Below are 24,586 nucleotides of genomic sequence, written 5' to 3'. Positions count from 1 at the left end.
TTTGTACTGGCTGCATTCTTTGATAGTCTGTACTGTTCATTATGGCCTTGCTGACTGGCTGTTGTGCCTGTTTATAGCATGTGTTTACATAGCTTCATTCAACATACATGTAAACTTTGGATCCTATCCCTACTCCTAGTCAACAACATTGAAGATGTCCAAACACAAAGAATGTGAAACAGGCAGGTGTGGTGTGTGTGTATATGTGTGCATGTGTGTGCCTACGTGCTTCAGAAAGACCATCAACTGTCAGCAACTGCATTTTAAATAGGTTTCTCACATATCAAATCCTCATTTTAAGAAAATACCGATACACTGACGCCAGGTATGTGGCAACAGAACCGTTTCTAGCCAACACGTCTGAATTTCATTCCCCATCCAATGTCAGATATCAAGAGCAACCCAGACTGCATGAAATCAAACCTTAACATGCCCCAATCCTGCCCATTTTACTCTGACGTGTGTTTAGAGAGTCAAGTCTGTGTCTCATACATAAAATTGTTTACTGACATTGGATTCCAGTTGAATGGCGGGTGAAACCTAGCACTATACTAACCCACGATGAGTGTGCTAGTACAAATCAAATAGCATGATATGAAGACCATAGGCAGTAGCTAACAGAGCACCTTTGGGATTCATCCCCATATGCTTTGTTAATGGCTAGCGTTCTCTGGGCAGGGTTTGCCTCAGCCAAGTGCAAACTGTGCTCCAGAAGAAAAATTATGCCACTAAAATATTTGCTTTTCGCCAAGGCGAGCCAAATGTTTTTGCAACTGTTCATGTGCCTGAGTTATGTGTACTGTAGCTTATGAAATGTAATCCAATTTACATATTACTGATTCCTCAGGGGCCAATAGGTGCTGTGTACAGTGGACGGCTTGCATGGAAATCCTCTTCCCCTCCGTAAATGAACTCTGCCACCACCTGCACCCTCTCGCTGGGCAGAGCGTCCACCCCTCCGTTAGAGCTGCTGTCCTGCGTCAAGTAGTTTTGTGTGTTCAGCTGAAGTCCACAAAAATATATTTCCTTCTGGTTATCCTTTCATGAAATTTATGAATCTCATTAGCATGTTATAATTGGTTCCCCTGGTGCTTGACTGGAAGGGTACTACACAACCAATGCCAAGGTCAGAGGTGCCACTGAGTGCAAACACTCATAATTATAAGTATATAGGCTATATAACTATCTTAAATGTAGTTTAGACATACAATATGTGCTAAATACATTGGTGTGGAGAGTGGTTTCTTAAAAGTATTATTACTGTGGAGAACACTGACTGGGTAGACATTCTTGTAATTGTTAAATAATTTTAGCAGATGCTTTGGTCTGAAGTACCTTAAAAAACATGAATAATAACATAGATGTAATCCATGACTTCACAGTACTTGGCCGAACTTAAAGACAATGTAATGATCGAGCTAACAATGTCACCTCTTCTCCGGCAGCTGTAAGCCAGTGGCCTCAGAGCTTTTCTTTGTCATATTGCTAGAGGGGTTACGCCTAACACTTCAAATCAGATGCCTCATCTAGCGTTGATTATGTTGATTCTATTTAAAATGACAAAATATAACTTTGAATGCACTAAATCATCATTAATGAATCATAACTGAATCATACATGATCTCAATCAGCTCCTGAGTCGTGAAACATCCCAATATTTATTCATCCCAATATTCAGGCACTGTTTGAATGTGACTACTAAAAGTATCCCACATGAACTGGCTAACAAGATGGAGTGGCATCATAAGATGTGTGTTATTGATGTGTGCTAGCAAAAGATGTCAACATGCTCCAGTATAATCACAGCAGCCCTCTATAATGTGTCACTATTATGCCCGAGGACACAACCAAACAGAACAGTTATTAGTAAAATTATAAGGTTCAAATGCATCTTGGGGTAAGTCAAATCAAAGACACAAAACCAGACTTTGCTTAATAAAGAGAAATATATTTATTTACTTATTCATTTATTTTTAATATTTATGTTTAACCAACAGAGTAAAGGAGGAACATACCGTAAATGATAAAAAATGTCCATTTTATGTTTTTTGCCTTTGTATTTCTTTAAATATTACATAAAATAAATAATTTATTTTCTTAAAAGCAGTCAGGTAAAGAAGTTGAGATATTGTTTTCTTAATACAGTGGCTTTGCTTGTTATGATAAAGGTTGTTAGGGTTCTTGTTTATGCTATGGCGCTAGTTTTACTAACCCACCCCGCCCCCCGCCCCCCTGTGCTGAATTCAGGCCTCTGTCTTGTGTCTAAAGCAAGCGCTTCCAGTCAGTGTTTGTAGAACTAGCTGTCCACTGCATCACAGAGCTGTAGTGTCAGTTGGAAAGGCTTCGTATGAGTTAGTAGAATATAAATAGAAAGTATCTGCAGACCAAACACGCACAAATGCAGGCAGGTGATGCACTCTCTGTCCATGGTCTCCGACTTAATGAAAGCCATAAGACGCCAGAGTTTCCCGTCATGATGTTTCTTCTTTTTTTTGAAAAAAAAAAAACGATTTTGCTTGTTCCTTGTCTTGGTCCAATAGTTTATCCGAACACGGCATTTGGCACAGAAAAAAAATGTGTCGTCGGTGATTTTTTTTTTTTCTCCTGTGCCAATAACTTAGTAACAACAAATATATGACATCAATCAAGACTCAACCTGTAAGAGTTCCTGCAGTCTCTTTCACATAGCTCCATCCATTTTTTAAAATTTCCCACAAAACAACAACAAAAACTTTCAGAACAAGTCTGTCGATATCACTATAATTCTTATGACTGTTGGTGATTCGAAGTCTTTTGTCTCAGTGCAGTTGGCCGTTTTTTTTTTCATGTGGACAGTGGGGGTCCGCCCTATGACTGGGGGTCCACAGGTATGGGGAGGAAGTGAGTGGCCGTGTTCTTCCTGCGGGTCTTCTTGCCCCGCATGGGCTTGCCGCTTACACTCAGGCCCACAAACATGAACTTCTTCTTGTTCTTGTGCTCAACAGACGCATACGTGTTGTACTTGTTCTCCTCGATCCGCTCTGTCCACATGCAATCCACACCAAACTCCTTCTGCAGAAAACAAATCAGAAAGAAGAGGGCAAATGTCAATGAACTAGCCAGTTAACTGCACTTTTTTCATTTGAGGTTTGGCCAGTGGCGTAAAACTGAGGCCAGATTCTAGAGATTTGGAAAACGTCTGTTGAATTCCCATGTAGTTTCAGACGAGAGTGTGCGATTACGAGGATAAATGCATGATTGGGTGCAGCAAAATTCTTTCATGATCTAACAGTGTTTGACACACTCTGGATAATATTTTGATGTGGCTCACTCGGTCGAGCATCCGCACGGAGCGGAGTATGAGGTTGAGAGAAATGGAATTGGTTATCACCCTATCATAGTTTCAAACCCCGACAGAGAGAGCCCCAAGAGCACTCGTCACATGAACCATTCCGAAACATCATCTCCTCTGCCAGACTCAGACTTCCCATATATATTTTTGTCCCATTTCAGGTAACGTCTATAGGGGGGTGGGGGTTGAGAGTCAGGGTGAGAAGGCTGGGGGTTTTGGGGGTGTAGCAGCACTGGGAACAATGGTGGTGTGGATTGTATTGCCTGCCTTTGAATAGAAGGAAGGTCCATGCAAAAGAAGCATTTCGGGGGAGACTTCTGTGTAAGTAAGAGGGTTGTCTCGGCTTACTTTTGAGAAGATGACAGGACTCTCTCTCTCTCTCTCTCTCTCTCTCTCTCTCTCTTTTTTTTTCTCTCTCTTTTTCTCTTTTTGGCTTTAACTGAGGCAAACTTCTGCTAGGGGCTTATTCAGTGGCAGTGAAGTGGAACTGTCCGCTGAAAAAAAAGCTGCAGGCATTTTCAAGGGGCTCGGTGACATGAGGAGCCATGCAACTCTACATCAACATCAAAGTCCCCGTGTGCAGCCAAGGAGCCCCCCACCCCCCCGCGGTCATTTCTCATTGTTTTCACTAAAACTCTTAATCCTAAGAAAATACACATTATGAAATTGTTTCTTCAAATATGGAAATTAGTGTGTTTGTTTTTTAGTCCTTGCAGAATAATGGCCGTTAAAAAAGAAAGCGCAGTGTCAGGCTTGTCCTCTTTACGTTCAATTCTGCCTTAGGATCACATTCTTCATTACCATTACTGCTTTTACCACAGGCGTTCTACCACGCTGTTTATATTTAGGTAAATTTTATCACTATTGACAGACTGAGATAGACAAGAGTTCCTCATTTTATCTCTCTAAGGGCATTTGGGACCTGAAACCAAATGTGAATTCTAAAGAAAAGTGCACTTACCGCGCCATACAGAGTGCCCTTCTTGGTGAGAGCCAGGTAGTTTGTGCTGTGGAGTCCTCGGATTGCCACAATACCAACCTCCACTGACTTGATTTCAAATATAGCTGTAAAGTAAAACACATAAGTTTAGAAAAGGAGAGGCACAAGGATTACATTTGCTGTGTTGTGATGGTTTCTGGTAGTGACCATAAATACACCCATCCTCATCAGCAGGATTCAAATTCATTGACAATTAATCCCATCACATTTAATCCCATCATCCAGTCATTAAAAAAACAAAGTAAGTAGGTGGAAAAGAAAAAGTGAATGAATGAATGAATGAGGAAAAGAGAGAAAGACTTGATAGGCAATGACTACTGTAAATGCCAAAACTGACAATGGTACAGTGGACAGTAGACAGTATTTTCAACTTTCCATCATTATTGGATTATTTCCATCATTATCCTTGATTATTGGAATATTTTTTAAAAACATAAATATATATAATATTCCAGCACTAAATCTGTTCTTCCTCAGGGCTAGATCCAGTGGTTTGGTGACAGTGTTTGGAAGTCTGGTTAGTTTACACTGGTCACTGCCAGTTTTCTGCTTCCCCTGTGGTCGCAGAAGATGCTCCCAACTCACGGTGCTTTTGAAACCCCTCGGCAGAGCTCTGTTTTTTCTTTACTCGTTGCAGTTGCGCCGTCCCAACATGATCCCTCCTCACGCAACCACAAAGCCCAGAGCGGCGCGGGCTCCCTGTTGCCTGGTTTGCGCTCACACAGAACATGAACGAACGAACAAATGAACACGCACACACACACACAACTGGTCCAGTTTATCACTGAACTGACACACATAAATCCCTCTGTGCCATATTTTGGCTGAGTTCTGTGTAAACACATGGTTACATACCAAGATGCATGCGTACACATACATATGCACAGACATGAATATGAAAAACATATATTGTACGCACAAATAGAAAGAGATGTACACACACACACACTCTGTACATGCACACAATGATGTTCTATTTTGTTTTTATTCTGAAGCAAAATGGCAGCCTGAAGTGCCATATCAGCTTGCAGGCTGCAGTTCCGCTCAGCCATTATACCAGTAGTGATTTGGGTTGTGGTAACCATTATGGTTTTCCCCCTCATAAAGTGAATTACATAAACCCATCAAGGTTATAGGGGATAAGCCAAAAAGCCCAACTGTGAAAGGAGGCGGTTTTCATTGTGGGCAGGTGGGGTGATCAGGGAAGCTGCCTGTACCGGAGCCCGAGTTCAGAGGTCACCAGATGACCTTTGACAAATCCAGGCATTTATCACACAGTGCTGAGATGTAACTCAGTGGCGTAGTCTAGTTAGCTGTAGTGGATATACTGTGATGTAGTAGTTAACAGTACGGTGATCAACCCCAAATGTTAATACATATCCTTGACTACTGCGTAGTCCTGCGGAAGACATCATATCTTCATATGTTGTGGGGCGCCCGACGCAGTGACCTCTGTTGCTTTTCTAGGTGCTCTGGGTTCAGTGGCAGGGACAGGAGACACTGGTGAATACTGAATACACTGAGTAAGATAATAACTGACTGCAAAGCAGCGTGTTCAGCAGGCCGAGACCAAAACTTCCTCTGGGATATTTGTACATTTTTCTGTTTCGACATCATTTGGCTATCCACTTTGCATATGATGTGAATACTGGGTGAATCCACAATGTTTTTTTATAATCATTCCCTATTTAATTTAGACTAATTTAATACTCATATGAAGGCCACTCTTTCTGAGCCTGTAACGGGAGCTCTCAGAATAAGCCACGCTGGACACTGGTAAATGCTATTTACTCAACTCACAGTGAGCCACATTATCAAACTGTGCTTGACATACTTAAAGCAACACCAAAGAACTTTCCCTCTGTCGCACGCACGCTATTTGTTTATCCAGCACCGGCTTTGCAAATAACAATGTCCACAGACATGGTAGAATATGTTGCATGATTTATGTAAGTACGATGTATTGTGACATCAAACGCAAGTCAAAGTTTGTTATGTCTCATTCCATCGAACTACAGATCCGCTACCCGATCTGGTAAACATAGTGCGGTTATAGCCGATAGAGGGCTGCGAAGCGAATGCAATAGTGCCGTTCACCCTGTTACAAGTTGATGAACCACTGAAACGATTTTGGAAACATTATTTTAAGGTACAAAAAACTCTTTGGTGTTGCTTTAAAGGTCAAAATAATTGAGATCTTTTCGCTTGATCTCTAATGGCATCAGTGCTCAGTCGGGTTAACCTGTAGGCTGCTGCTGTGTAATCTGCACCTGTGAAGCGGTGACACAGGCGCCGTAAATGCCGCACAACTGAGGGATTAGGCTAGATTTGGGAGCGCTCCCTCTACTCGGAATCAAGTTCCCGGCATTGAGCAGGAGGGTGTGTGTGTGTGTGTGTGTGTGGTGAGAGGGGTTAGAGTGGGGGGGTGGAGGTCGTAAGGGAATCTGGTCTGTTCCCCTCTCCCCTCCCTCGCCTCAGGTTCACAGAGCACCGAGAAGGAGAGAGATGGAGGGATGGAGAGAGAAAGAGAGAGGAGGAATGAGTGAAAAGAGGGTGGGCATGGAGGGGGGCAGAAACTGGATGACCAAATCAGTGGGATTAGAGGAGAATAATCCCTGATCAAAGAGCTGCAACCCTGGGCCCCAGCGCTGAACTGGCCAGATGATGAGAATGCATGTGGATGCTGACACACAAGAACAACAAGGCAGCAAACAGAGGTACAGATGTTCATTCAGACAAGCGACACACGCATGGGAAAGCACACACATACGCTCTCACACACACACACACACATAAATGAACAGACACACACATGCACACGTTTGCATCTCCCTCCAAACAAAAATATTCACCTTCATGCTTATTGTACACAAATATACACACACCCGCAACCAACAAACACACCTGTTGAACGGGGCAACGAAACATTGACATCCACCTTCTAGCGGATGGCAGGCCTTTGAAGGCAACCATGTCAAAGCAGCTATCTACGCCCTCCTCTGTCAAAGCACCTGTTTTAGACCTTTGCCTTGGCCCGTTTGATGTGGTTCAGCTGAATCAAAACACAGCAATTCTTTATGACCCCCTTGCCAGTCACCTGAACATCAACCCTGTCCGCAGCCGCCCGAGTTGAAAGGCAAGTTTTGCAACAAAAGGATAACATTGGGGAAGCAGAGAGGCAACACTGGGATCCTCTGTGGGATCCTGGCATGTTCAGACTGCAGTAGAAGAGCCTTGTACTACTTTTAGCTTATTTTTTTCTTCTCTTTGTCTGCCTTCTCTCTTTCCATCTGTGTGTGTGTGCGTGTGTGTCTGCTTGCCTTTGGCACAGAGCCAAACCCTTTACGTTTTGGTTATTTACTAAAAGCTGACTTTAAAGAAATAGTTCAAATGTTTTATGACCTTATACCTTAAGTGCACAAACCACAGTTTTCTTTTTCACAAGAAATAAAAAAAACTGGGTGCTTGCATTTTGGAGTCAACATTTTTCAGACATTACCTCGAACACCTGTATGAGTAACAGGTTTACAGTTTTATGTGCCATATTTACAAAAGCGCACCATGTGGCCATTTAGCAGTCAGCCGCAAATGTAACAGACACCCTGGAGAAGCATTGCAATGATTGAGATGACTATCCCTTTTTTTACCAGAAAGCTGATTAATTCAGAGGTGTATTCTTGGCAAAACAGGTGCATTGCAATGCTTACATGATGAATCATTCAATTCCAATGCCAAGTGCTTTCTATTCTTCTCCTTGCCACCCCCTCTAATCCAAGAATTTTATCGTGGCACATGACTGAAAGAATAAAAATGTGTACAAATGTGTTTTACGGTGCAGCACAATCCTAAAGCGTGTCCCTGTTTACTGTACGTCTGTCTTTCTTCTCTTCCATTCCATTCCTAGTGGCATCTCAGCTTACAGCTGCTAACAGTAAAGGAAGCCCAGTCCGTACATGTGTTCAACCTGCAGCTTTCTCCACTGCTACAGGCACCACATATGGGTTTTTCCTTGCCCCCCTCTTTGGGTTAGCATCCAGCAGACCTCATCCCCATGGTGGCTCGGTCTAGACCAGGTCCTTTGGTGGTCCACAGCGGACCGTCTGTGGTCTGGTATGTGAGCTCAAGCGCACCACTCTCTCTCTCTCTCTCTCTCTCTCTCTCTCTCTCTCTCTCTCTCTCTCTCTCTCTCTCTTTCTCTGCAGACCTGGCTTCTGCTCCAGGCTCTGTTGGTGGCCCCAGCTCTCTTGGCAGGGTGACAGGGCTCGCGTTATCGCATCTTGTGATAATTACGAAAACCCCGCAGCCTCGTAGCTGGAGCGCGGGGGCTTGCGCCTGCATGGTCTCCCTCCGCACACAGGCCTGAGATGCTTGAAGGTGGGCTGGGAGGGGTAGTAAGGAGACCCCTATAGGCCCCTCAGGTCCCACATGCGCTCATGTGTTTGGGGAAAGCTGAAACGATATCAGACGGGCGGGCACGCTTGGAGATCTGCTGTGCAGGCAAAGGCATTCATCTCATCTTTGGTGTGTTTGGGTGTGTGTATGATGGAGGAGGGAGGGATGGAGGGAGGGAGAGAGAGAGAGAGAGAGAAAAGAGAAAGAAGAAAACAACAGCATAGAACAGAAAACCAAAAGATACAACATATATCGAGAAAACGCAATGGAGTGAAAGAGGGATATAGACAAATAGGCCAAGAGACAGAACCAATGAGTAATATCAACCTAAACCCAGAAAAACGTTATTTACCGTTCACCTTTACGGCAACCCACCCCACCCTCTCTGTATGGCTAATAGTCCTGGGAACCCTGAGGTGTGTAGCCTGTGACAGACATGTCTTTTCAGTTAGCCCCCTACCACCCCCTGCTCCCCACAGTTCCTGGGCCATAAAGGCAACACAGAGGCTCCATTAAAAGTCGTGATTACCAGTGACCCCTGTGTTGCCTCCTGATGACAGTCACTTGCACCTTTGATCTGGCCTCAGCAGGCCCACGGCTCCTAGGGGCTCTGGGCCATCACTGGACGGCTCAACGTGGGCCAGGGGGACTAACCACACTCCCCCTCACACACACACACACACACACCTCCCCGCCTAAAGCTTTTCCTGCTTCAATGTGGTAAGGAGTGACTTTTTAGATGAATTTGAGTTCAGGGGGGGTTGAGGGTTGGGGATTGGTGGGGGTCTGTGAAAGTGTTTCCGCAGTTTATCTTTGAGTCTTTTGAAGATTTTTTTCACCTTTTTATGGCAATAGTTCGTTGTTCACTCTGGCAACGGTGTGTGAGAATGAAGCCGGGAGGGGGGCAAAAATGGCACAGGGTGGCTGTAAAATGCCTGTGTTGTTTCAGTAAAAAGAAAAATCTGCGGGCCACACATCATTTGACTTTGGACCTTAATGATGCATTTTTCGGGGAATGCTGTTCCCAATTGAGCTCTTGATATTTTCATATTGTCTGTGCTGATTCACTGCAAAACTAACAGAACCAGTCCACATTCCTTTGATGTTTGCCACAACAATTAATTCCTTTCCCCCCTGGTAAAGACCTCTAGCTGCCCAAGTCTGACCAATGTGTGAACCCCTGTACAGTTTAAATATATACAGTACAAGTAGTAAAATTAGATATATAAACCACTTGTAGTTATAGCATTCACAATGGTACATGCACAGAGTGTGAAATCATTTGATCTGCACAATGCAAAGCCTGTCAGCCCTGAAGATATTATCGTCAGTGTTTCATTATGTGATTCAAGAGAGAGAGAGAGAGCCAAGCCATTTAAGCAGGGTGAACTGTTTCTGTGCACAGCATCAGAAACACAAGTGTATATACATAGGGGAATTTTAAGGCGTGTTGGATCTATAAGTTAACCCTGAGGCAGGAAAAATGTCTTACTTAATGCAATTGTAGACTCACAGATCCAATTCCATTGAAGCGTTGTGAAACAACTGTGTACTACGGGATGTGCTTTATAAAAACATCTGTGAATGTAGCATGATGTGGTGTTGCATACTGCATACCATATGAGTATGGAGCAGCGATCCCCCTGCTTCGCATTGTCACGTGCCAATTTGTTGAGGGAGAGGTGAGGGAGACTGCTCAAAGCATGCTGTTTCCATCAAAACTGAGCACATATATATCTATCTTTAGTGTCTGCACCTCTACTGTGTAATATGTTACCTTTTCTTAGATGGCCTGTTGGTGTCCATGACATCAGAAACATTACATTGGAACCATACTATGCGGCTGGATGTAATTCTGAATCTGGCCATAAAACACACACGTTCTCTTCAGCGGGAGAATAAAAAAAAATGCTGCGTATTAAATTGGTTTTAAATGGCCAACCTTTTTTTTCTTCCACAAGATAGCATTAAATTTCTTTTGGGCAGAATGTCAACATTTTCATGGTTGGGTATTAGCTTACCAGCTGAATAATTTTACCACTATTTGTTTTGTCATTGCAGCTTTGGCTCGCGCAATTCTCTGGCGGTTTGAAGAAGAGAGTATCGTTATACTGAACTATAAAGAAAATAAAAATATCCCTTGTGACTAATTTTCAACATACTCCCCGTGCAGTGTTTAAGAAAGGATAACAGTAACAGTGATATTGCGGTTGCCTTAGATTTAAAACCTGTACTAAAATGTCAGAAAAGTGATGCTCCAAGAGGAAAATGGGGTCCTGGAGAAAATCCTTTATGACATGGTGTGTTAGCGGAATCTTAACAGTCCAAGAGCGAAAGCCACGATGACAAGCTAAACTCATAGCATCAGTAAGTAATCTCCTCATGTAAACAAACTTATACATTTCATCCCTATACCACTTGTGTCATATTGAGAAGATGCATCCCTTTCCACTCAGAAGTAGTTTCACCATAGCACAACAGCTTTGTTATGCTGTGCCTGCATATGACAAAGATTATGACCTCAAGTCAGCAAATCAGCCTGGTCTTGTGTAAAAATCCAAAACATACATGGGCGCACAAACACACTCTCACTCTCACACACACACACACACACTCACACACACACACTGGCGCACAGACGCAGATACACAGCCATGGTCACACATATACACACACTCACACACATACTCACGCAAATCCACAAACACATGCAATCACACAAACACACACACACACATTTGCATTTACACTCGCACATACATACACACTGTGTCGGTAAACAGACTCCAGCCTTCTCTTAAATGTCAGAGCAGGCACCCATCTGAATGGGCGCCGGAGCAAGCCAGTGTGGGAACGTGTTGCATTAGTGGCCTGTAAAGTTATGGTGGAGGGGCGGGTGTAGGGGGGCAGCAGGATCTGTGACGGATAAGATCCAGGGCTCCTGGTCCCACCACCAATTGCCTTAGGACAAGCAAGCCCCCCCACCCTCTTTCTCCCCACGCACACACTCCCCCAGACTCCCTGCCTCTTGCGCACGCAATGTATAATTAGCCAGCATTCCTGCCTACCTCTTTTAAAACAGGCCGACCAGATGCGTCCCTGGTCAGATCGCTGGTCTCACTTCGCTACCTTTGATGGTTCCATCTGACTAACCTCCTCCTCCCTTCTCCTTCCAAACCCACCCACCCACCCCCATCCCATTTCAGCCGCCTCCCCCTCCATCTCCCCTCACCAGTTACAGCTCCACTCCACTGGCTTGTACTGGCTCTGGAGGAAGTGAGAGAGATACTTGCTGGAGGTAAAAACTCACCCCTTCTTCTTTTCCACTACAGCCTGCATTTACCCCACGTCCCATTAAACAAGATGGATGTCCGGTGTGTGAGAGTGCGTGCGGCACACTTCGAGCAGACAGGCCCTCCTGCATGTTGGCCATGGGGAGTGTGGTGGTGGGAGTGTGATGGTGGGGCCTGTAATGAAGCGTGGGGTCACCGCGACCGGGGCTTGGGCCAAAGCTCAGGCTCACAGGATGCTGAAAGAGGGAATAGATGCTGGGGTGGTCCGTTTTACCCAATGGCCAAAGTGTTATGTGAAAATCTTATTGAGACCAAATGCTCATCCACCTTCCCTGACTACATAATCAGTTCTGCAGTGCACTGTTGGCTAGTGGCCTGTCTCTGGCATGTGGACTACCAGTTTATTGCACATTCACCAATGCAGGGTAGAGACTACAGCCCTTTGTCTTTGATGCAAGGTAACTCGGACATTAGTCTTATATAACATAAACACACCATATATAAACATGGTGCTTCCAGGCTGTCTCGTGCATGTTCTTGGTATGCTTCTCAACACATGAAGCACCACTTGAGGGCTATTTAGCTGGTCCATGTGCTCTGAGTAGGATAAATCTCTCTCTCTCTCCCCCTTGCTTTCTCTCCCCCTCTCTATTTCTCTCCCTCTCTCCTCTTTTATCACTGCATTTATATATCCCTGCAGTGTGCCTGGCAGGCGGCAGAGAGGCCTTAAAATGAAATATCCATGTTTGGATCCAAAAGGGAAACAGAGTTTGGATAGGTGGCTGGGATGGGCTCTTTCACGACTCTATGGACTCCTCCGAGGAGAGCTGAACTGTCTTGAGCCTCTCAACATCTTAAGATCAAGCATGTCTTCCAAACCTGACAGAACAACATGCATTATATTATGTGGTTTTGCCTAAATTGCGTTTCCATACAATTAACAGATTCTGCACCATGACCTCACTAATAATAAAATTAATACACAAGAAGCTCAAATGGACTCAAATGGATTCTTGAACCTGGATTCTATACAGCAAGGACAGCAATGAGGAAACCCTGTGTAAACCCTGTCTGAGGTTGTTATCAAAACCCCACAGAGAAGATATTGTCACCAGCAATAGAAATGAATATGACCAACTAAGACATGAATATGTCTGGAATAATCAATCTGCATACATAAATGATCACAAACATGAATCCTTCCACTGAGACATAAACCTCAACCTACCTCTCACACATGGAGATTCATGCATAACATTCAGAGACACTCAGGCATGTACGTGCATCCTCCCCTGCCCAAAGGCTTCACAGGGCCTCAGGCACTAAGCCCTGAGAGTAGGAAATGTTCTCTGGATGTGTTCTCGGTGTTCTGGAGAGAACAAGACCCAGCGCTGGACAAAAAGAGTTCGTTGACGACGACTATAGTTTACAGAGAGTTCAAAAGTTCCGGCTGAGTGACAGATGAATGAGACGGCCACTCGGTTCAGCGGAGTTATGTCAATGTGGTCCGCTCGATAAATCTGCGTTTTATTCAACCCAACCCATCCAGACAATCCTGCGATTGTGTGATTGACGGATGGGCGACTGTGACGGGCGAAAATCAGAGCTGGGCAACAAGCCCTGGGCTTTCAGCGGCTCAAAGCGAGCCGAGATGCATGAGACAGGGATTGGGGGGTGGGGTGGGTTAGGGAAGCGACTGTGACTCCGAGCGCGACGCCTCAACTTCCTGCGGCCCTCTTGAGTCTGGTCTAATAGAAACCGCATGGAAAAACACGTTCAACCTTCTTGCACTGCGTATTTGAATTTCTCAAACCGAAAAGCTATATCGGAACATAAGACCGCACAAAGCGAACCCAGTTTCCTATTGGGGTCTTGGAGTTATATAAATAAGAAGTTCAGGCGAGTTCAGTTTAGAGGAAATTCAAAGAGGATTCACCACCTCTTGCTCAAGACATGTCAAAGCTTATAAACCAAACAATAACGCCTTTGCCAATCAGGGGGCGGTGCACACACACACTCTTTTTCTGCCCCGTGTCTGTTAGCAATCATGGGAACCACGACGATAGTGGGGGGAGACAGTGGTGTTCCTTCCCAGTTCTCGCCATGGCAGAAATGGTCGTCACTGCTAAGTAATGAGGTCAGGGGTTACGTATACATCTGGTCCTTCATACCTCTGAGGTGAACTCTTGGCCGGGTAGAAAGAAGGCATTAAGTCGATAAGAAGATGCTGAGTGTCTGACCTAATTAGTATCCCCCATGATGAGAGTTTGTCTGTGCATGGGTGAAACTTCTGTTGTCCTCTGATTTGCTCTGGTCCTGCTTTTCCCTTGAAAGAAGGTACAGGACTGAGAGAGATTTTTTGGAGCACCTGGATTTAGAAGATAAACATGAACCTCATACACAGCAAATTCAATCAATCTCAGTCTTCTCTGATCTTCAAACTGCTCAGCCTCATCCACAGATCATTGAGATACTATATCTCAAATGGCATCAGATAGATTAAACCACAACATTGGAGAGAGAGACCCTGTGGCCAGGGATCACCATGAGATGCTCTCTCTTAGGGCTTTCAGATATAAGTATAACTTCCGGAGGATATGCGGAGGTTTGTCAAACGGAGGTCCTACCCTTCGGATGATTCAGACATGATGCTAACCTGCAGACCTTATACTGACCTTATACGGACCTATGTGTGAACGACATACACGCACATTACAGAATCTCTGTGTGGTTGTTGAGTGAGGGGTGGGGGTTTGTAGAGTTCACAAGAGGCGAGATATGACGCAGAATATATGCGGCTGCTGTCACAGCTGCTGTTTGTTTACAAAGTGTATGCATTATGTAGGCTAAAAAATAAAAATCTATTGTGCGTAGGCTAATACTTGAAGTAGTCACGTGAAATTGAAATTGACCTATTGTACAGTATTTGTATGTGTGCTTCGAATAAACACATCTGTTTTCAAAGTTTTATGTAGCAGAATTACTTGGCTATGAAACCCCAAATCTTCGTTCGAGAGAGCATGCATGAACTTTATGGTACCAGCCAATTCAGTAAGCTAACTCAAGACTTCAAGGCCATCATATACAACGTTTTTAGCAACAAACAAAATACTAACATAACAGTGAAGTGGTTCGTTTTTTCATGGTTTATTTTTCCAAAAGCATCCTCTCCCCATGTGTCTATTGCATTTACGTAAGGAGCTTGGAACAAAGTTGGGTTTTCTTCGTTTTCATTTTCTCTAGGCATATTTATGCTCAACAAATATCAGCGAGCTCAGCAGTGAGGTCATGAGAAGGCTATCAATGAACAGAAAACCGACCGTGTTGGCTAACAATTTATTAAATACTCCTGTTATTGTCGTCAACAACGTCGCTGTAGGCTACTGCCTTTTCAGCGCCTTCTGCTTATGATGATTCGGTCTTTTGAATTCGTTTGGCCTTGCGATGCAGTTGTAGGCTACTTGCCGTTCCCTTCATGTGTTCTACCACAATGCTGTCTGCCCTCATGGACAGTAGCTCCATGATGTCTGCATCTTTCCAGGTCGGAGATTTTCTGGACAGCACTATGCCACTCCATCATAACACTGGCATTTAAGTCAGATTTAACCACATGGACGTACGAAAGAAGCGTCACCCGACCGCCCTCTCACTAGGTGTGAATTTTAACGCATGTTCTACGCTTCGTTCAGACACAGCACATTCACATAATGTCTGGAGGAAATACTAGGGGGGGAGTAGTAGAACAACCGGCTAAATTCGGACTTCCATATGACCGGTTGTGATTCAGATATACGGCCTCACCGTTTAACATCCGCAGAACCTCCGGTCTTACACGTATGTCTGAAAGCGCTTTCTGACTTCTCGGCCACTGCGGCCTGGTTTTGATAACTTGAACTGCGAACAAACAGTTTTTTGTCCCTTTGAAGGGGTTGATTTAAAGATGGCCTGCTGGAACACTGTAAAACTTATTTTACTGGACATGATGTAACACACAACAAGAGTTCTGTGAAAGAATGGGGGACGAGGAAGACGCAAACACAATAGGACAGACAGAAACATTATGCAATGCTGTCTGCTTTGTGTTTGATATGTTGTCTGGAGGCATCTTTTTCCCCCTAAAGATCCAAACCAATGAGCTAATTCAGACCAAATGACTGCAGAACCACCTTGACCACCAGCGGCCAATGATATAAATTACGAGCTGTTAAAATGAATTGTTGAAATACCTGGAGTAAAACCACAGCAACGTCCTTCATATACCACCATCCTCACTGCACATCACTGAGGCTTCATAAAAAAATGTCCTGCATTTTGAAGATTCCTCTCACAGAAAATCTGTCAAGCTATTTATCAGAGTGAGAGAAAGTCTATGAAGATGCTGAGGTCAAATGGAATGAAAAGAAACATTGACACTAACCTTTTGTACATCAACCACTCCCCATAAGTCACTTTTATTGCTTGTGTGGTTGGGATTTCCCACGAGGGCCATAAATGGGCACTATAACCACTGAAAAAGGAAGAGAGAGAGAGAGAGAAGGATGGAGAGAGAGAGAAAAATAACAGGCACAAGAGAGTGCCATCCATGCAGCTGGGACGGGAGCCGTACTTATAAATTCACACGTTCGGAACACATGGCCTTTCCATGGCCAAAGTATGGTGTCAGTCATGCGCCGCTGATTATACACACTGTGGCTAGAAACTGCCTGAGCCGTCAGTTTTCAGAAGGCAGGAAATAAAGAAATGTTGTGGTGACCGAATACAAAAAAAAAAAACCTACAGAATTATTGTTTTTAATTTGCTCGCAATACATGATTTTAATTGCGTTTTGATATGTTGCACTGACGGGTAAAATAAACGGAGGGAACAGAGTTATTATGCCTCTGCAAATGTCATGAGTTGCAGTCCAAAGAGAAATTTACAGTGAAAAAACTTGGTTATTGCTCAAGGCAGGATCACAGCTTTGAACGGTGTTATTTTAGAATACTAGTGCGTCTACAAATCATAGACTTGCTTTTATAGAGGCAGACGATGGTCAAGTACGGTCTGTCGAGCATCAAACTAGACGACCGAGCCAAGATGTTCGCACTGATTTTCATCTTCTATGCTCTAATGTTTGCTTGCTGAATGGGGCTTGTTTAAATATGATGATTGATTCTCTCTTGAGGGTCTTCAGAACGTGTATGGTAGTTGATCCAGTGATTTCCACCACTGGTTTTCACATCTGCTCTGGTTGGCTCATTGCTTTACAGTGGTCTACATCTACCTCTCTAAATGGTGAACTGGATAATCAGTGTATTATGCTAGTGTTTCCTCTACAGAGACACTAATTTCCTCTACAAGACACTAATCTAATCTTATCTTACCATCTGACTTCAAGCATTTACATCTACTATTAGGAGTATCTCAGAAGTATCTCCTGTGGTGGCATTTATAATTATTTTCTTGTCCTCTCAGTAACACATTCCATGTATAAAGGACCAAAAGTGCTCTCCATAAAGTGCACCTATGCCCAAATTGCATTTCACTGCCTAATCATTATCGTACATCATACATTAGAGGAGGGATATGGCTATATTGCTGCAGTGTCACAGCAACATTCCCCTCTACAAAGTGAACCGTATCTGGGCACACTAAGCAGTGAGTAATGGAGTGCTTCGGCCTCAGATGTGTGATGCATGCAAATCTCCTGCCATTATTGAGCCCTCGCAGACTGCCCTCCACATCAGACTCACTCGCCTCTCCTGCAGCCTGACGGGAGCAATTGATTTTGGCTCTGAAACACCTAGCGCTAACAAGGATCATCTGTACCCGTGATTGACCAGCATTAGATTAGGGTGACCCCACAATGGGGTGGGATGGGGGAGAAATGGCTGTCGGCCTGATTCTCTCCGTTTGATGTGGGAGCCACAAAACGACAAAACTGATTGGGGAGAGGACCTGTGTGCTCCGGGCTTTTTTGTGATCCAACCGGGAGTTGAACCCTTGGCTGCAGTGCCCTCAATCAGAGCTGTCAAGCCGTTAATGATGCTCATTAGGCCCCTTCTCCTTCTGAGCAGCATTTAACTTTCATCTGCAGTTTTTAAAAAACTCTCACCATAATGATCAAACAGGTTCTGACTCATGTTTTCGATTTACCATTAAGTGCATGTTTTTTTTTTCAACTTTTTTTTACACAAATGAATACAAACAATCCTGAGATACAGGATGGAGTAGACCATGTTCATTTCTTTTGTTTTTGTCTTTTTTAAGACTTTCTTTCTCTATCTTATATTCCTTTCTCTTCTTTTTCTTTTTGTGAAAGGCCATGCAGAACAGAGGTGCACACCACCACCGGTGCCATGCTCATTCAGAGATATCTTAGGGGAGACGAGCTTCCGAGAGAAAGAAAAAACAACAATGTGATACTGAGCAGATGGGTTCTGAAAGGGAATCGAACAATATGGGTAGGATTGGATTTCAAACAGCACATAGGTCTTTTGTGGAAAGAGGGGGAGAGAGGCTAAGGGAGAGAAAGAGAAAGAGTGGAGGGCTAGGGTTGAAGTGAGCTTCGTCAGAATGTTTAAACAATACCTCTGATTCAGGAATTGCAACATCAAACCGCCAAGCCACCTTGTCACACCAAATCCATCAAATGCACACAAGTAGAGCACTCATCTGCACACTTGAACATTGATTTTTCTTGATGTGACTGACCAGGGCGCTAACACTTAAAAGACCAGACACCACTAACACCCCCTTTCCCCCCTACCTCCACCCCCACCCGAATCTAAGCCATCCGGCTTTGAACAGATATCACAGACTCGTTAAAGACCAGACACAGGGTCTAAATTGTCCTTGCGGTTTTGTCCGCGTAGACATTACATGGCTCTTTTAATTAGCACACGCTCTCATCTTCCTCCTCAGACCCCCTGAATGCGTAAACAGTGAGCCCCCGTACACACCGACATCAAAGTCCCAGTCGTCTGCGCGCTCACACAGCCTGCAATTTGGAAGGCAGGCGCTCTCCAGCCAAGCTGTATGATCCACCCCCCATCCCCCCACCCCAAGCGTAATGACATGGTATTAGGACAGGAGCTGCTGTACAAATTGTAATCCATAAAATGGATGGAGGGCCCCAATAATATGTTAACATGGAACATTACACAGTATGAGACGGCCTCTAATTGTAAATCATTTTTTCTGAGGTGTTGCTCAGCCTCTGTGGGACACACTTCTGGGTGAAAGGCGACCCAGTGAGCAGTTCATGGCAGTTGAATGGACTGTTCTTAAGTTTTGCTGAAAAGACTAAAAGTTATGAAGTTGAAAAGCAGGCTGGAGAGGATATAATGGGAGACTGTGTGAGGCAGCAACCACCTACAGTCCTCTGCCATCTCGTCTGCATAGCTCATTAAGCTTTGGCATCATTCTCAGGACTCCATCATCCGCGTTTATGACTGGACAAATACACAGAAAACACCACAAACACACATACTGTACACACACACACACACACACACACACTGATGACCTTGCAAAACGTACCGCACACACAGACACAGACATACGCACACACGCACACACACACACCTACAGTCATACAAACACTAACCACAAACGCAGACATGCTCATCCACCCATGCATGCACACAAACACACACACACACACACACTGACAGGACAGACACAACCAATGAATTACCAATTTAGTCTATACAGTCAAAACCTCTCACGTACTGTATATTTGACGATAAAAGCTCTTCAAAAATAATCTGATTATACCAACAGTATCTTACTCAGAGGTTTTCATACAGTTTATCTCCCACTGTGAGGGGGATTCACTAGGTGCAGATCGACATGCCAAGTTCTCTCCCTTCACTTAATTCCTCATTCCCTTATGGTTTACAGTGTTACTCTGCAAATATCGCTGTTCTGACAGACTCTGGTTCTGTGTGCGCGGCTAGATCGGCACGCATTCTTTTCACACGTTCCCTGTTTTGTTTTGGATGTTGGGGGCAGCAAAAAGGCAGCTCTCTCAGGCGCCTGCGATCCGGGCGTCTGATTTCTCGGCAAATACACAGAGGACGGCTTATCGTATCACTGTTGCGCCAGGAAAATTCAGGCCCAATCTGTTTCACTCTTTCCTTTTTATTTCCCGCACCTCTTTTTCCTTTTTTTTCCATTCACCCAAAATATCTTGATGGAACCAAGTACACCGAGAACGCTGCTGCTACCTTGTGGGCGCGAGGTCCTTTCGCCATCGGACAAGCGAACCTGCCCCGACCCAGTACAAATGAGCGGGAAAGAACGACAGGGATCTAATGTGTTTTGGAGAGATTACTCATTCACCACCATAAGCAGCTCCTCTCTCTCTCACCCTCTTGCTCTCCCTTTCTCTTTACCCCCCCACAGACATTCCAAGGCCCTAGCCACACTTAAGATGTTTAAAGTGGATGCAGCCGGCATGTGCATTCCCCCTCTGATACTTGCGGTGCATCAGGCGGGAACATTATTGCCAGTACGGCCTGTGCCTTCAGGTCACTGTGGGAGCTAATGACAACCGCATTATATTCACATGTGGTAAGTCACTGGCAAGGACCCCAAACATGAGGGTGAGGGGGCGAAGGGGGCTGGTACAGGATGGGGGGTGGGGTGGTGGTGGTTAGGTTGGGGGTTGCTTTTCCACCTCTGAAGTTGAGTCATATTGCGCAGTACAGAAATAAAAAGTGAACTTACTTACACTTACACTGTAACACATTTGGGCACACAACATGCATCAACACACTAACATGGGAATTGTGGAGAGACGAGCTGTTTGAATGAAATCTCCTGTAATGCCTTGTTCATCTTCTGTTGCCACTCTGTGCTTCAGTGGTACTGTACAAATTTGTGATTAGCAAACTTCACTTTTTGCAACTTGCAAAATTTGCAGCAATTAATATACACTATGTTTAATTGCCAGATGCATGTATTAGAGAGAGAGAGAGAGAGAGAGAGAGAGAGAGAGAAAGGAGGCTAATTGAAATACCTACAGCCATGTCGCACTTAAGCCCAATGTCTGAGTCTCTGCGTCTGAAATGCTGCCCCGTGCACATGGGCCCCATATGTCAAGCCTTTTTTATTAGGGCAATGTGCGCCCAACACACACTCATGGAAATGCACGTGGGGGGTGTGGTAGCCAGGTGCTGTGCTGAGCAAGCGAGAAGGGGTGAGGTGGGATGAGATGGGGTTGTTAGTGGACAGTTACCAATAACAGAAAAAAAGTGCACGGCACCCAGAGAAGTGTTGAGTTTACAATTAAATGACAGTGGAGGGAGAAGGGACATATTGTTTACATGTGGTGTAAGACTGAAGCAAGCAGGAACATGTGTGTGTGTCTCTCTGTGTTTGTGTGTGTGTGTGTGTGTGGCGTGCTTGTGTGTGTGTGTGTGTGTGCGGATACATGTTTCATTCTCTGGCACAAGCCAAGAATTTGTTCACTGAAGTACTTCACATATCTGAAGGCTGAAGTGGTAATGGTATAAAGTAAGCATCACAACCCAGTGATAACAATAACCATGGCATTTTGTCTCATCCCTGAGAAACTTTTTTGTTTGTTTGAGAGCAGAGGGCTCCTCTGGTAATATTTAATTGTTTCCAGCAGAATTGCTCCGAATGAGAACTTTGCTCTGAAACTTTAAGCACAAACATGCCGTGGTGCTTGGCTTTCCAAAGGCCCTGCACTGCACACGCAAAAGCAACTCCAAACAGTCCGCCTGGTGCCCACTGTAATACCAGGTAAGGTTCTTATTATCTGTGGATGTTTGGGAGTCAAAAGGGGGAAAAAGTAAAAGGAAGAAAACAAATCAAAGGAAATGGGAGGGAAAGCAGTGCCCATTCTAATACCCCCCCCTCTATAGAACCTATAACCTATAGCCTCTATAGAACCCACCTGTGGGTGAAAGTACACCACAATCAGTTACGATACATGCACATGAAAATTAGAAATGGGAGAGGGAGAGGATGAAAAAGAGAGTGAAGACAAAAAAAACTTTTACTCACTGAACGGGTCCTTGTCATTCTTGGTGCCATTGACCTTCCCGTTTTTATCAATCCTGAGAAAGAACTTCTGGTAGGAGAAGAGCTTTCTCTTGCGGACATCCCCCTGCAGATGGTCGTAGCTGCGCACATGCCGGCCCACCACCGCCGTCGCAGAGGACGCGCCGCTGCTGTTGTGGTTGTCAGGGCTCCGGGGCGAGCGCGTGGACCTGTGGCCATCGTGGCAGGAGGCGGCGGGCAATGCGCTCAGGGCAAGGAAGAGCAGCAGCAGCAGCAGGACGCAGGAGGACGAGGAGGAGGATGGGGAAGATGAGGACGACGACGACGAAGGAGATGATGAAGATGAGAAGAGGCAGGACAGCGGACCAGAGCAGGCGACGGCACCTTTAGTCACTTTCCATCTGCACATTGTACTGGAGAATGGACGAGGACTGGGAAGAGCCTCACAGAAAGGACCATGCTGGAGAGCTGGATGGGAGAAAGGTGTAGGTGGTGGTGGCCGCAGCAGCGGCGGCGGAGAGCGGAGACTGCGGCCGGCTGAGGCTTCGCTCGGGACGGACGTTGCGGCGGATGAAACTGACCCGGTGGCGGCGGCTTGTTACGCTGGCTCTGAAGTTGAAGCGGGTTCCCCTCGTGTCCGAAAGGAATGTGTCAACATCCATAACGTGGGGGTGCCTCCGATGGTGAGGGGGGGGAGAGTACCGTCACCTCTCACCCTGCTTGCTTACTCCTGTCCCCCCTCCAAGGAGTTGTTCTTGCTCACTCGTCTCTCTTGTGTAAAATCCACACAGGAACTTTTTTGCACCTCTCTGATGATGAAGTGGTGGTAAATGAGGAATAGATGGAGAAATGGAACACAAGGTAAAAAATGTCCTAAAGCAAATATTTTCTGAAAGAGACAACAAAAAGGAGAAAATCTAAAAAAAAAAAATCAAAAAAGATCAAATCTGTTCTAAATGAAAAACTTAGGACAATCCAGAGTTTGTGAACGAGGGAGAAGAGAAAAAGAAAGAAGGCTCCTTGCTCTGCTCTTGCTTTTCTTCAGCGGGCTCTCTCTGAAGTATCTGTAACTGAGCCACTGCGCCTCTCCGTGTGTCTCTGTCCGCTCTCCTTCTGTCCCACTGGGAGTGTACCTCTCTCTCTCTCACTCACTACCCTCCCTCTCTCTCTATCTCTGGCGGTGCGTCCCAGGCTGTGTGTGTGTGTGTGCAGCGGCGTGTGTGTGTGTGTACAGCCGATCTCTCCCCGTCGGTCTGTAAACTGACTGAGCCGTGCCACTCTTCTCACCTTATGTATCCCGCGCTGGCCCCCAGATGTAATCTCCCTCTGCTAATAGGCAGTCTATGAAAACCAGTCAGTTGCCTTTGATGGTCTAACATGTGCGTGTGCGTGTCTCTCTCTCTCTCTCTCTCTCTCTGAGTGTGTGTGTTTTGTTTGCTTGTGTGTGTCAGAATGAAGGGGTGGGGGGATAGAGAGGGGCATTTCTCTCTCTCTCTACGTCTCTCTCACTCCCTTTCCCCTACCACCTCTCTCTCTCTCTCTCTCTCTCTCTCTCTTCCAGCCCCTCCTACCAGTGTAAGTTCCATTCAGGCTGTACGCCTGTAGAGCGCTTTCCTCCACAGAACAGGTCTCCTGTCCACCCCTCTCTCTTTCCTTTACTCTCCCTCCCTCTCTCTCTTTCTCTCTCTCTCTCTTTCTGTTCTTTCTGGCCTCCTCTAATGCCCTGCTCCCTCTTGGCATGTGAGTTCTTATCTAAGACACCTGGAGCTGATTGCTGTTTATTTCCTCATTTGCACTGAGTCTTCCCTTGTACTTTTATCTTTTTGTTCTTGGTGCTTTTGAAGAAGTTGTTGTCTCTCTGGTGATCTTGTGTGTGTGTGTGTGTGTGTGTGTGTGTGTGTGTGTGTGTGTGTGTGTGTGTGTGTGTGTGTGTGTGTGTGTGTGTGTGTGGTTTTTCAAATCTGTTGTCTCTTAATTTTATGTACTTGAGGACATTTTCCATCAGAACAATAGCAGAAAAACATGATAAACTGTATGTCAGAATATCCATTAGAGTATGAGAAAAGCACTCAAAAGTCATCCCCCCCTTTTAAAAAGAAACATAAATCTACTGCTTCACTAGAAAGACCAAGAAAGACAGAGAGAGAGAAGGAGGAGAGCAGGCGTGTGTGAGGGGCTGAGAAAACGAGAGAAAGCTCCCTGTCGTCTCAGAGAAGCTCGTCCACCGGTGGAGTCTGGAGCATGGGTCTGCTGTGTTTGTTGTTTAATTTCCTTTTCACATTGTCAGACAAAACCATATCCCCCGGTCTTCTCCATTCCCCTGCCTACCTATTGAGCAGCTCCTGTTTTCAGTGGTTTTAACATGGCCAAGCTCTGCCACTTGCCAAGGAAATGTCATCCATATCATGCTCCGAGCGGTCTCCCATTTGCCGCTCTCTCTGTCTCAAAGGCTCAGGAACGTAAAGTATGGCATGAAAATTGTCATGGGATTGCCAAATGTATTTGTTTTCCTCATCTGACCACAGAATGCCCAAAAGCAGAGAGAAAGTGATGCTG

General features: G+C 45.0%; 1 protein-coding gene across 1 annotated transcript; it reads right to left on the bottom strand.

Moving 5' to 3' along the window:
• Window positions 1–1,927: 1,927 nt before the first annotated feature.
• fgf10a (fibroblast growth factor 10a) lies at window positions 1,928–23,228 on the bottom strand. Its single transcript, XM_048259210.1, has 3 exons — window positions 22,034–23,228; window positions 4,293–4,396; window positions 1,928–3,051 (listed from the first exon to the last, which is right to left on the bottom strand). Exons 1-3 carry the CDS (start codon window positions 22,437–22,439, stop codon window positions 2,848–2,850), a joined length of 714 nt encoding a protein of 237 aa, XP_048115167.1. The 5' UTR covers window positions 22,440–23,228; the 3' UTR covers window positions 1,928–2,847.
• Window positions 23,229–24,586: the final 1,358 nt, after the last annotated feature.

This window comes from Alosa alosa, chromosome 12, assembly GCF_017589495.1.
Source record: "Alosa alosa isolate M-15738 ecotype Scorff River chromosome 12, AALO_Geno_1.1, whole genome shotgun sequence".
Lineage (NCBI taxonomy): Eukaryota > Metazoa > Chordata > Actinopteri > Clupeiformes > Clupeidae > Alosa > Alosa alosa.
Note: the sequence above shows the minus strand (reverse complement) of the source record. Positions and strands in the feature narration are given on the sequence as shown.

What these genes read in the sequence shown, in the direction of transcription:
- fgf10a (XM_048259210.1), bottom strand. Translation starts at nt 22,439, where the DNA reads ATGTGCAGATGGAAAGTGACTAAAGGTGCCGTCGCCTGCTCTGGTCCG. An exon ending in GAATGACAAGGACCCGTTCA is followed by an intron (nt 4,397 to 22,033) that starts GTGAGTAAAAGT and finishes TTTACTTTACAG; the next exon opens with CTATATTTGAAATCAAGTCA. An exon ending in AGGGCACTCTGTATGGCGCG is followed by an intron (nt 3,052 to 4,292) that starts GTAAGTGCACTT and finishes TGTTTTCTGCAG; the next exon opens with AAGGAGTTTGGTGTGGATTG.